This window comes from Culicoides brevitarsis, chromosome 3, assembly GCF_036172545.1.
Source record: "Culicoides brevitarsis isolate CSIRO-B50_1 chromosome 3, AGI_CSIRO_Cbre_v1, whole genome shotgun sequence".
Classification (NCBI taxonomy): domain Eukaryota; kingdom Metazoa; phylum Arthropoda; class Insecta; order Diptera; family Ceratopogonidae; genus Culicoides; species Culicoides brevitarsis.
This window is the reverse complement of record NC_087087.1, coordinates 7,745,039-7,759,047: the sequence shown is the minus strand read 5'-3', so window position 1 is coordinate 7,759,047 and position 14,009 is coordinate 7,745,039. Positions and strand designations below refer to the sequence as shown.

Below are 14,009 nucleotides of genomic sequence, written 5' to 3'. Positions count from 1 at the left end.
TTTACCGTTAGAAAAATTTTGATTAGATTTTTATGTTTGTTAATGGCAATTTTACTACAATTTTATCTCACACCTTCAAATTTTTTTTAAAGTTTTCGTGGAAATCGTAAAAAAAGTATATTGAGTGATTAAAATTACATGAAATTTTGTTTGATTTAATTTATGCATCGCGATCATTTTTTTTATCGATATTAAAGCATAACAAAGTAGATTATCGTTCATTGACGTGCCTTTTATGGAGTGTTTTATCGATTTTTTATGTAAATTGATTTTTTATTTGAAATTTGACTTAATTTTGGAACAATTAATTAGTATTGAAAAAAAAGTTGGTCAGTCAGGTATTTTTTTAAACCCTTAGATGATCTGAAAAGGAAATGGCGCTCAGTTTGTTTAAATAAAAATTAATTGAATCTTCCGTCAAATTAACTAAAATGCTTCAATGGTCATTAATCAAACTTTCTCACAATTGTAGCAAATTGAAACAATTTAACCTTGAATTTTTTTCTCCAACGCAACTCAATTTAACAAAAAAATTTGACTCCTCTTAATTAAAATCAATTTCGACGAAATTTGAATTCATCCAAGTTTTTTTTAACAGAAAATTGTATGCAAGTTACTTGTACAAGAAAATCGTATATTCGACTTTTTCGGCGTTTTATCGTTTTCGATCAGTTGGATGCAAGTTTGATAAATATTTGAAAAAAAAAACTTTTCACTTACCTTATGAAAACATTCTTGATGACAGGTGAATTCACACTCGAAGCACTTGATAGCTGGACAAACGTGCAAGTATAAATGACAAATCTGGCAGATTTTATAACCCGGATTGTAATAATACTGAAATTTATGCAAGCCATCTAAATCGGTGCCTTGTTCGTCGATTTTCGGTAAAATATGAACTCGTTGTTGCTGCTGCTGGAGTTTCGTAATTGGCACGAAAGTTTGGAGATGATTTGCTGGATTGCATTGTAAATGATGCGACTCAAAGTTCTTTGGAATTAACGTGATGATTCGGGGATCGTGAAAATTGTTTCTCTGAGTTGAAGATGGAACGACTTGAAGATTTTGAACCTGAGGCTCCGAAGCTGCATCATCGATAAAAGGAATACTTTCGCTACTTCGAGATAAAGCAATGGAAGTTCCAGTTTGTGGCTCATTAACGACAACTTCGTCGTTAATCTGAATCAAAGGCAGTTCATCATAATTTCCATTTTCATCGTTTTTCTGTATCAATTCTCCTCGGGCAGGCTTTTGCGGAGGAACAGTTTGAGTCGTTGAAGGTTGCTGTTCCGTCAAATCTAATCCCGAATAGTCATCGAAGGAGAATTGCACGTGAGTAAATTGTTTTTCAAGCGTTTTTTGATTCGCTGCATTTTCTTGATTTTTCTCATTTTTTGCAGCTTTCTTTTCTTCCTTCTTTAGTTTCTTGGCAGCTTTTTTACTTTCTTTGGTCTTTTTCTTGTTATTAACTTTTCCTTTAGCAGTTGGAGCTTCAACTATGACCTCGGTATTATCGACAGTATCAGGAGATGTCTCGCCATCTAAAAGTCGTTGTTCGAGCGCTTCTGCATTGAAGACACGTGCAGGCTGGATTTGTGGTTTTTTATCCTCGTTCTGTAAGTATAAAAAAAAGTAAAAAGTCAATACGTGCCTTTTATGCTTCCGATTTTTTGCCTATAAATAATGTCATCAAAATCTGTGTAACAAGAAAATGTGAGAGAGAACAAGTGTTAAAAACAACAAGAGACGTCTTGTTCAAGTAAATCACCCAAAAATACAGATGATTATTTTTAACACACAGACAAACAAACAAAAAAAAAATAAGATTTATGATTGTTCTTACTTGGATGTTAAACATCATTTTGTTTTCAATTTCTCAAAACCATAACAGGAAAAAAATATGCTCAAAAAATTTTTTTTAAAGGGAGATGCAAACAAAAAATATTTCGTGTGTGTCTGTGAAATGATGCATTTTATTTTTTTTCTCTCTTCCTTTTTATCTTCTTGTTCTATACATTAATTTTTTGACTCCTGCTAATGAATAAATTGTAAAAAAAAAGCTGGAGGAAGGATAATAAATGACAGCTTCTGTGCAGTTGTGTGTTACAGAATAAACCAGCATAAAATAGTTTTAAATTGAATTTTAAAACACAAAACAATAGGAAACTTTTTTCTTCTCTGACTTTTCGATTTGTGGATGAGGCAACAAAAAAAAACAATTAATTTAGATGGAATTGAATTTTGGGCAGATAAAAATCGATGGAATCAAGCAAGGAATTTAGTCGAAATTGTTCAAATTAAAAACTATCTGATAATGGAATTAATGTTAAGAGATAGTTTGACCTAGATATGAGAAGAACAAACAGAGGCGCGAATTAGATGATCATTGTAAAAATTCATTACGAAGAGATGAAAAAGGGCAAAGTCGTAAAATTTTTATTCAATTTGGCTAAAAAGCTTATCTGAGGTATCAAAAATTATATTAATTGAGATAAAATTTATTTTTAGGGTCAAGGATCAGTTTCTCGAGCTTAAGTAGTGATGCGCAAAAATAGGTAAGAAGATTTTTTTTTTATAAGGTTTGTATATCAGCTATATATTCTAATACTTTTGATTTAAATCTTTTTGGTTTAGCCTCATACCGAAAAATTCAAGAAGCAATTTCGGGAATTTAATAATTCATGAGACTTTGACTAAGTTGATGGAGTTATTAATTCGAAAAAAGCTTTGATTAAGTACATATCCTATTCAAGATTGGCTTTGACAGTTTTTCAGGACCCAGCCTTCTTCTATCCTAAGGACTGTTTGGATTACAAAAAATATGGGTTCTTATAAGCATTTTACATATGACTTCGAGAAACAAATCCTGATTATAAGAATCTCATACTCAATATTTTTCATTTTTGTGAAAGAGCAGAAGACAGAACCACAAAGCTGCAATTCAAAACATTTCGTTGACTTTAATTTAATTGTACTTTCGACTATAAAAGTAACGAAAAATGTTTGAGATAAAATATCCGAACGTGAGGAATAACAAGATACAAAAGCTTTTTGGTGAACGGGATTTGATTATGTTTCCTTAATGACCAATAGAAAGCAGTAATGCGCTACAAGGCGCTTCTCAGAAGGTAAATCAGCTCTGCACCAAGTCACAGAACAAGCTCAAAATCGGCTAATGGAACTCGATCTGAATTTATGAATTGATATGTTGTGATTACATACGATGAAAAAAAAATAGATAGCAGTGATTATAATATGAAGCAAAATTGCCTCAAATATTGAAACACTCTTTTTGCCCATTATTGCTTTAGCAATATTTCACATCCCTGTCGCAAAGTCAAAACGAGACAAAAACGAAAGTAACATGGTAGAACAGTCGTTAATCACTTGACATCGATGGCGTTTTAATTGTCATGTAAAGTTTTGTCCTTTGCTACCATGCTGGGCGATAAAAATCTCTCTCAAAAAGTTATCAATTGAAAAAAAGGAAAGTCACACAATTTTTTCTCATACATTTACAAACTAGAACACTATCTGGCAAACATTTCAGCATAAATATCCGCGAGGCATATCAAATCATAAGTAAATTCATGCGTGTAGGTGTTTGGCTTGGTAGATATGGTAAATATTTATGATATTAATCAAAAACGGCTCTGCGACGTGTTCGCATACACAAAAAATTTCTGTATGCTACAATTTACTTTCCTGCAAATTTTTTTTTACATAAAATTACATTGCACTCGTGAATGCACAAGACGTCGTTGTCGTGCAAAAAAATAAAAATGATTTCGGGCAAAATGTCTATCATAAATTAACAATGTTGGAAATCTGTCTCGGCAAACAACTTTGGCGAGAAAATGTTGGATGGAACATTTATTTGACGATAAAGGTAATTACCACTTCGCAAAATTCTCCTCAACTTTAAATGGGTTTGTCGTAATTTGCTACACTTTTACAGCAGCAGCAGGAGAATTTCATCAAAATTTATTTTTATTGTTGCAGTTGCTCTTTCTCCTTTAATTTCTATTTTAAAAAACGAGTAGCAGCGAGTTTGGGGCCCCATCTTCATTTAGCGTGTCGCTCAAGGCAAACTATTACGAACGTGTAATAAAGTGACGAACTCATCAATCACCGCGAGTGAATGGTGCAAAATCACGTCATCATCATCAACAGCGATGACCGAAACAACAACACGGAACAGCGATTGGAAAAACATTAAAAAATTACATTAGAGGCGATCATTAACCTCGAAAATGAAGTTATCGTGCAAAAGTTGCCCTGAAGACTTTCTTTCTTTTTCTCTTAAAAAAAGTTAAACCTTTGGATCACGACAAAAAATTACGAAATGGGTCAAATTTCGTCAACTGGCAAAAAATGCTGAAGAAATTTTCTTCTTGTGATGCAACAATGTAGTTGAACGTCGATATTTCATTCATAACTTTTTCTGTTATCTGACATGATCGCGGTCATTTGTCTAAGTTATAAGCTTGTTAGAAAGGCAGAAATGTTTTGACGTTTTTTTTTCTTTCTTTCGATCAAAATGGATGGTAGACTCCGTTTTCAAGCTAAGATGATGATCAATAGAACAAGCTTTGTTTGTTGCCGTTTACATGCTTTCATTATTTCTTTCTTCGTTTTTCGTATGTTCTTCTGTCTAACTTCAAACAAGCAACAGACGCACAAAGATACACATTTTTTTATTAAAATTATTATTATTTAATATTATTTTTATGAATAATAACATTAACAAGAGGAATACGCGCGCGGTTTACGTTGCGCGTTTCGATCGAATGGAAAAAGAGGAAAAGATTCTGTTTGTCTGTCTTGTTTATCGGCAATTTATTATTGACTGTATATTAAATTGAATCCGATCAAAAGTCGTAAATTAAATCTGGTTTAAGTGATTAAAATAATAATAATAACGAAAATGATCGAGAAAGAGTTGCTGTTTGGTTCAACATGATGCAGAAGATGCCGAAAGAAAGCGAGCACGTGCTATGTTCTTTTTTTGAATGAATAATTGTTGTGTGAATTGAAAATATGTTGATCCAATTCAGAACATGTTTTAATGTTTTTGATATGATCGAAAATAATTTTTTAAAAGCTTTCAAAGTTTTTGACAAAAGCCTTAAGGTTTCTTGAAGACTGAAGACTCTTATTTATCATTTTTAATCATTTTATAACTCAAAACTGCCAAAAAATTGAAACTGAAAAAATTTTTTTCTTTGACACAGTTTTGATTTGAAAACTAAATCTTTCAAAAACTATGAAAAACATAGTTTTAAAAATTTGTTCTTGCAAAACTAAATCAAGAGCTAAATCAAGAGCAAAACTGTGTCAAAAACTATGTCAAAAACTGTGTCAAAGCAATTTTTGACAAATTTTGCTCTAAATAAAAATGTCAAAAACTTTTTTTTTAATCATTTTATAACTCAAAACTGTTAAAAAATTAAAACTGAAAAAAATTTTTTTCAATTTTTGTCAAATCAAGAACAAAACTTGTCAAAAACTATGTCAAAAACTGTGTCAAAGCAATTTTTGAAAATGGATAAAAATTTGTCAGAGGGCTCTAATTTATCATTTTTAATCATTTTATAACTCAAAACTGCAAAAAAATTGAAACTGAAAAAAATTTTTTTCTTTGACACAGTTTTGATTTGAAAACTAAATCAAGAGCAAAACTGTGTCAAAAACTATGTCAAAAACTGTGTCAAAGCAATTTTTATTTTTGACAAATTTTGCTCTAAATGGATAAAAATTTGTCAGAGGGCTCTAATTTATAATTTTTAATCATTTTATAACTCAAAACTGCCAAAAAATTAAAACTGAAAAAATTTTTTTTCTTTGACACAGTTTTGATTTGAAAACTAAATCAAGAACAAAACTGTGTCAAAAACTATGTCAAAAACTGTGTCAAAGCAATTTTTGACAAATTTTGCTCTAAATGGATAAAAATTTGTCAGAGGGCTCTAATTTATCATTTTTAATCATTTTATAACTCAAAACTGCCAAAAAATTTAAACTGAAAAATTTTTTTTTCTTTGACACAGTTTTGATTTGAAAACTAAATCAAGAGCAAAACTGTGTCAAAAACTATGTCAAAAACTGTGTCAAAGCAATTTTTGACAAATTTTGCTCTAAATGGATAAAAATTTGTCAGAGGGCTCTAATTTATAATTTTTAATCATTTTATAACTCAAAACTGCCAAAAAATTAAAACTGAAAAAAATTTTTTTCTTTGACATAGTTTTGTTTTGAAAACTAAATCAAGAACAAAAAAAAACTGTGTCAAAAACTGTGTCAAAGCAATTTTTGACAAATTTTGCTCATTTAAACTGAAAAAATTTTTTTTCTTTGACACAGTTTTGATTTGAAAACTAAATCAAGAGCAAAACTGTGTCAAAAACTATGTCAAAAACTTTGTCTTTGACACAGTTTTGATTTGAAAACTAAATCAAGAGCAAAAAAACTATGTCAAAAACTGTGTCAAAGCAATTTTTGACAAATTTTGCTCCAAATGGATAAAAATTTATCAGAGGGCTCCAATTTTCATTTTTAATCATTTTATTACTCAAAACTTTTATTTTTCTTTGACACAGTTTTGATTTGAAAACTAAAACTGTGTCAAAAACTAAAAAACTAAAGCAATTTTTGAAACTGAAAAAAAATCATTTTATTACTCAAAACTGCCAAAAAATAGAAACTTGAAATATCATGAAATGATAAATGAGCTCATGATAAAAGCTACGAAGACTTTTGGGGTTGTTAAAGAATCTGCTGAAGGTTTTCAAACCTTCAAATCTTTCAACATGTTTCCTTTAATGTTACATTGTATCAATCTGTCGCAACTATCTTTCGGTTTACTAAACATGCAAATGATGACACTGCATTCGCTTTGTATAAATGCCATCCAACACAACAAAATACGGGTCCATGAATTTATTACTTACAAGCATTTAAAAGATTTTTTTGCCTTTATCTATCCATTCATTTATTTAATTTCAACACACGCATCATCATCGTCGATAGATAAGACCCAAGTTTCGTGTTAACACTCCAACTAATTAATTGTTTGTCTTCCATTGGATGACATTACAGCGCATTTCTCAACTCTCGGAATATAAATTAATTAATAAAATAGGAGAGAAGAAAAAAAAATTGTCCATAAAAACTGGTTAAAAGTTACGTCATGCTGCTCCAAAATGGATTTATGGTGTTAAATTTCGTTCTTGTTGCATCTCGAAATTAATTTATTTATTTTAGTGCATTTCTAGCGGGATTCCCGTGGCTTTGATGGATTTTGTGTCTCTGTTTTGTATCCATAGCTGTGGCGTGAAGAGAAACAATAATACGGAAACTCCTGCCAGAATCAACCAGAGTGCGATATTGATAAATATCAAACATGAATTTGAACTAATTTCGAGCGTGTTTCCCTTTTTCATGTCAAAATAACAACAAAACAACAACAAAGAGAGAGCCACAAACATCTGTTTTTCATATCAAAAATTACGCGTTCCACGAAATCGTTTCGTTTTTATCGTATTATGTTACTTTTTTTGGTATTTATTTAGAAAATGAATTTATTTAGCAGCGAAACAATGAAATTTTTTGTAATTTTTTACTTTCTGGGAGGAAATGGCGTTAGAGATATTGCACTACTGATTAAAAAACAGTAGAAAAGCGATTAACTCCTGAGTTCTTTGTTTAATTTTTTTGCTATTTTGTGCGAAACTGAGTCCAATAACGGTACAAAGAACGAACAATGAGGGAGCCGCTACCGCTAGTTGTAATAACTAACTGTTAAACGGTTGTTCGTTCAATTATTATCGGGTTTCAATCAATAAATTTGATTTTTTTTTCGAATGATTTTCGACCCATATGCATGCGTAGACAATTAAAAAGCCATAAAATAAACAATGTTATTTATTTATTATCATTGAAAGTACACGCATTTTATTCAAATCAGTTAGTTTAGATTTTTTCCGTAAATTGATGTAAATTCTTTATTTTTAAAAAAAATCTAGATTGAGAAATTTGAAGGTTTCGTATTTTAAATAGAAAAAAAAATTAACGAAAAGAGATAAAGATACCACGAAAATCGGTTCTAATCACATCTGTCGGTCAATAAAATTTTTTTTCTATTGCATTCTTCCTGTTTGATTCGTTCCACGACCTTCTCCTGATTGCTATTTAGTATAATAATGTCGAACAACAGATGTATCAACAAATTCTTTATTTATTTATTTTTATTTTTATTATCAATGAATGTCGATCTTTACTCGTAAAATTTGACAAAAACTTTGAAAAAAAAAGAATAAAAGAAGAAACATTTGTAAAATTTGAGTTTGTATAAAATTTCGGAAAGAAGCACGTGCCTCCTACTATTGATCCCTGACTACTTGAATGAAAGACGACGAATGCATGAATGTTATACAAAAGCAGGTGTTTTGTTAAAAATCACCAAAATGTGATATTTTTGAAATGAGCCGATTGTCGATAACTTTATTTGAGAAAAAAATTAAGAGTCATCATCAACAAATTCATTGAGCGGATTTTAGTTAAAATTTTTAAAACAATTTTAAAAATTTAAAGAATTTTATTTAAAATAAAATAATTTTATTATGATTTTTTTTTAATAATTTTATAATAATTTTATTTTATTATAATTTTAATAAAATAATTTTAATTTAAATAAAATTCTTAAAATAAAAAAATTAATAAGTTTCATATTAAAAATAAATTAAAATTTGCATTGGGACAAAAAATTAATTTTTCATTAAATAAAAAAAATTACAATTAATTTTGCATTGGGTAAACATTTTAAAATATTTCATAGATTGAAATTTTGAAATGTGCATTGGGTTAAACTTATGAAAGTTAAAAAATCTTATATTTAGCGGCAATTTTTTTATAATGTGAAGTAGGCAAGAATTTCAAATTGTGTATTGGGTTAAAAACTCAATAATTTGAAAATTTGCATTGGGCAAAAAAAAATAATGCCTCATAAAACTAAAACAAAGTCTAAATGTGCATTAGGTTTTTTTTTTCAATTAAAATTAAATATTGGAGAACAAATTTGAATTTGGGGCAAATTTCTTAAAATGTGCATTGAGTTTTGTCACTTAATGAATTTTGAATAACTTTGGTTGTCTTTCTAATGAAAAAATTTTTTTAAGAATTTTTAAGAATTTTTTTTTTTTTCTAATGAAAAAATTTCTTCAAGGAAAGACAACTTAACGCTCAAAATATCATATTTTTTTTCTAAAATTATTCAAAAAAAGTCAACAATTTCCAAATTTCGAGTAAAAAAAAACAAACGATGACGAACGGAACTGACCTGACCCTCATACGTCGACATCGTACACGTAGATTTATTTCATCCCAAAATTATTTATGAGATCCAAATTATAGTCATAATAATGACAACTTAACTACTTTCGGTTGACTTTTTGGATTATTTTGGTTCTCAAGACAAAACTATGACTCGACAAATGCAGAGAATAGAAGATAGAAGAAGGAAAGTTGCCCACCCACGTTTTTTTTCTGTGTCTCTCTCACAAGTCTCTTTGTTTCGAATTTAAAATTAGTTTAAAATTATCATAAAGTATGGAAGAGACGTAGAGGAGAGTTAGAGAGCATAATTGTTATTTATTACAAAATTTATAACATCAGCGAGGTATTTATGTTGTGGCTTGTTTTTAATTTGAAGCTAGTGCTCATAAATAAAATGTGTGGACGTGCATGAAAAATTAGCTAACAGAGAAAGTCTCTCTCTTTTTTTCTCTTGATAAAAAAAAACTTAAAATTGCGACTTTGACAAAAGTTCGACGATGATTTAATTTGAAGGCTTTTTTGTTCATTATAGTCAAGAACATGACACGGTAGTTAACAAATTATGTTTTCTATTCATTTAGCCGAATAGAAGAGAGAAAAAAAATTTTTTTCATCCCATTTTTTGTTGCTCATTGCTTCGAATGTAATATAATTATTAATGTTAAACCGACACTAATTAATCATTTTTATGCGTGTTTAAATTGAATGTTAATGTTTTTGTTTTTACATCGTTAACATGATTACAAAGTTTGTCTTCTTCGTGTTTTATTTTCAGTTTTTTTGCTCTATGAGAGTATTTATAAGAGATAGGAAAAAAACATATCAGGAAGCATATCAATTTTGTAAAGTTTTTTGTTATTATAAATCTTTTATTTTATAAATGGTCGGTACATATTTTGTCACTCCTTGAAAATATGATTTATTGACAAAAAGTTTTTAATAAAGAGCTCAAAAAATTATTATCAGAAATCAGATGTTAAAATTAAAAAAATATTTTTAGTGATGACTTTTTAAGGTTTTAAAGAAATTTTTCATTTTCTTCTATAAATAGATTAAAAACAAATAATTAATTTTTGTTATATTTTTGATTTTTTTTTAATTAATATTTTTTTTCTTAAATTTTTTTTTAAATAATTTTATTAATTAAATTTGATTTATTTAAAAAAATTGAATTTTAAAAAATTAAAATAAAAAAATTATTTTATTTTATAAAAAAATATAGAAATATAAAAATTAATAAACTTAAATAATTTTTTAAAAATTAATAAAATTAATTAATAAAATAAATTAAATAATTAATAAAAAATTAATAAAATTAATTAATTAATAAAAATTAATAAAAACAATTAATTAGTTAAAATCAATAAATTTAAATATTTTCAAATATCGGTTTAATTGTTTTTTTTTTATAAAATAAAATTATTTTTTTTTATTCTTGAAAGTTCAAATTGTTCAAATTGTTCAAATAAACCAATTTTAATAAAAAATTAATTAAATTAAATTTAAAAAAAAAATAATAAAAAAATGTATTTAAAAAAATTAAAATACATTTTCAAAGACAAAAAGTAAAATTTTTAAGTCTCTTATTTACAAAAAAAAAAAAAATAAAATTCCATAAAATATTTATTTAATTTTTTTTCTAATCTCTAAGATCAAAATAAAACCCTTCCCAAGTCAATTCTCCCTTCAAAAACACTCAAAATCTTTCATAAATAAATAACAAATGTCCATCAATAAAATTAAAACCAAATCTAAATCAAATTTATTGCACATTTTTTCCTCCATTCCCATTCTTTCTGTTTTACCTTTGCAACCAACTATTGCGTGCATTTCTGTCATTCAACGATATTTTATGACTTTTTGCACTGCAAGACAATTCCTTGTGCGACGTTTAACGTTGTTGTCTCTTGATAAATATATTTTATTTATTTCTATTTCCTCGTTTATTTATTTTTATTTTTTTTTTTTCTATTCTTAAAATTCCTTAAATCCCTAAAAGCGTCACAGGTAAATACAACATATTGATTAAAACTCACACTTAATCGAATCTAACATTTTTTGAGGCAATTATGATAGGCGACGTAACGAGGGAACCATAATTGATGTGAATTGTGCATTTTCTTCTTTTTTTTTGGGATTGGCTCGTTGTTCCGTTTTGTTTAATTGCCATTTGCATTGAATGTTTAACAAGCGCAGCACTTCCTGTCATTTTTTGTGATTCAATTTTTTGATTACAATTTTTTTTTATTGAGTTTCGAATGGTCATAAAAAATGATAAAATTAAGAATCTTTTCAAAAAAAAAATTTAAATGAAGAATAAATTATGATAAGATTTTATTCTAATGGGCACTAAAAGGCGCTTATTATTGAAAAATTGTCTCTATTTGTTCGTCTTCTCTATCTCTCTATGAAGTAAGTGCCTTTAGGGCAATATTTTTCTTAATTAATTTCGAACACAAAAAAAATCATTAAAACGCCGATGATGACGATGAACCCATTAAACGCGTTAGAAACAATAAATTTTAATGAAGAAAAGATCAAATATTTGGATGTAATGGCTGTTATTAATACGACTTTAATTGATATGATAGATAAATGGGTTTTTGTTGGTCTAGGCTAGAAGACTTTGGGAACTCCAATGAACTTGAAAAATGAAAAAGTGACCATTTAGAGTTGATATTTTATGTTCCTACGCAGAATTGATTCGTTTTAAATGATTTTAATTCAAAATATTAAAGAAAAATCAATTTTTTGTATTGGTCACGTGGTTAAAATTTTCAAAATTTACCTTTGGCGGAAATTTGAAATGTATAATGAGTTAAAAATTTAGTCAAAATGTTTACGTGGTTCAAAATATAGCTTTTCTAAAGAAAATTTTAAATTTTACATCTTATTAAGTTATTCAAAGAAAATTTAGGTCACGTGGTTTGAAATTCGTTTTTTGTAGAAGATTCTTTAGATCTACAACTTATTGAAGGTTTAAAAGAAACTTTTTAGGTTTTTTAGTCTTTTTAGGAAACAAGGTTTAAATTAATTCATTTTTTAAAAGATAATCTAAACTCTTTCAGTTCATTAAGTTTAATAAAGTAACTTTTGGTCACGTGGTTAAAATTTTTAAATATGCAGTTAGAAAATTCATTTCTTTAGATTTTTTTGATGCCCTTCAGGTAAATTTCAAAGCAATCAACTCATCAAGTACCCCAAAATGACCTAAATAATACCCTAAATTCCCCTAATATCGCACCAAACTCACATTTTCGGCAAATTTGAACAAAAGGGGCGTAATTGATATTGCCAAAATGTGTCAAATTACAAACAAATCCGATCAGAGAGAACGAAATTTTATAACATAATCACACATTGTTGCTTGACACAAAGGTTTTCAACAGCAACAACATATGGATAGCATTTCATTGCTAACACAAAGAGGGACTGAAGATTCCGGAACAAATCAAATTTATTTGTGAGTGTATCCGAAAACAGTTGTCGATCGTACACACGAGTCAATAAATGTTATGTAATCCCGATTTTTGTACAAAATTCTTTTTTGTTTAAACAAGAATAAAATTTTAAAAATAAACTTTAAACTTTATGCGCATATGTTTAGATTTCAACTCTTCTCGCCCGATACTTTATTATTATTACTATCGCATGAAGTTTTTCGCTTACGAAATCCGACGAAAAATCCGATCGAACGCAGTTCAAAAGGTTGAGTGTGAAAAAACATTTAACAGTAAACAAGTTTGTTCTAGTTTTCGATTTTAACTTCTTTCGTAACTTCACGCAGGGGAGATTTATGCCAAAAAAATCTGCTAAGAACACAATTTTGGTTGGACTGAAATTGATTTATGGCATTTTTTGCGTACATTTATTTGCTGTTACTGCATCGTCTTAATTTTTTTTGCTCTTTTTTTTACAAAAAAATAAATAAAAGTAAAAATTGACGCCTCTTTCATTGTTGCTCACTTCAGTTTTTTGGCAAACAATATCTCGAAAATCATTTCCTGACCTTAATTGTTGTGCATCCGATTCGATTTAGGGATACAAAAGGAGGAATATTGGCAGACAATAAATAAGTGCGAAAGAGGAAAGATTTTATTTTAATGGTCGTTTTCCGGTTTTTGTCGAATTTGATGACAAATTTATTTTATTTTGTAAAATATTGCAAAAAAAACTTGTCTAAAAAAATTAACGGTATAATTTGAATTGAAGAGAAAATAAAAAAAAATTATGAAAGAAATGCAAGAAATTCCTGAATTAATATGACAAGAAAAAGAGATAAAAAAAACATAAATTATTTTATAAAGTTGTCATGAAATTAAAAACTTGAATGGATTTTAATAATATTTTTAAAAAAATATTTTTTTATTAATTTTTAATTAAATAATAATTATTTCAATCCATTTTTTTTTAATTCAGAAATTTATTTATTTTTTTTAATAATATAATTATTTTAATTTATATAAAAAAATTAATTTATTTGAAAAAAAATTAAATTTAATTATTTTAAATAATTTTATTAATAATTATAATAATAAAAAGTTTTATTAAAAATAATTAATTTTTTAATTTTTTTTTCGTATTTTTATGAATAAAAATTGAATTTAATTCAAAAAAAAAAATAAGGTATTTATTGTTTAAATATTTAAAAAAAATTAAATAAATTAAAAAATAAT

General features: G+C 27.4%; 2 protein-coding genes across 6 annotated transcripts in view; both read right to left on the bottom strand.

The window, feature by feature from the left end:
• The window catches only part of LOC134836087 (translation factor GUF1 homolog, mitochondrial), a 75,043-nt gene that overhangs the window by 2,867 nt on the left and 58,167 nt on the right, over positions 1-14,009 (bottom strand). The window lies entirely within an intron of this gene.
• LOC134836083 (tensin-1) overlaps positions 1-14,009 on the bottom strand; it is a 129,095-nt gene that overhangs the window by 85,811 nt on the left and 29,275 nt on the right. For all 5 annotated transcript variants that reach the window (XM_063851268.1, XM_063851267.1, XM_063851270.1 and 2 more), the window contains exon 3: positions 721-1,614. In XM_063851268.1, coding sequence (XP_063707338.1) covers positions 721-1,614 — 894 coding nt within the window. The remainder of the gene's footprint in view (positions 1-720; positions 1,615-14,009) is intronic.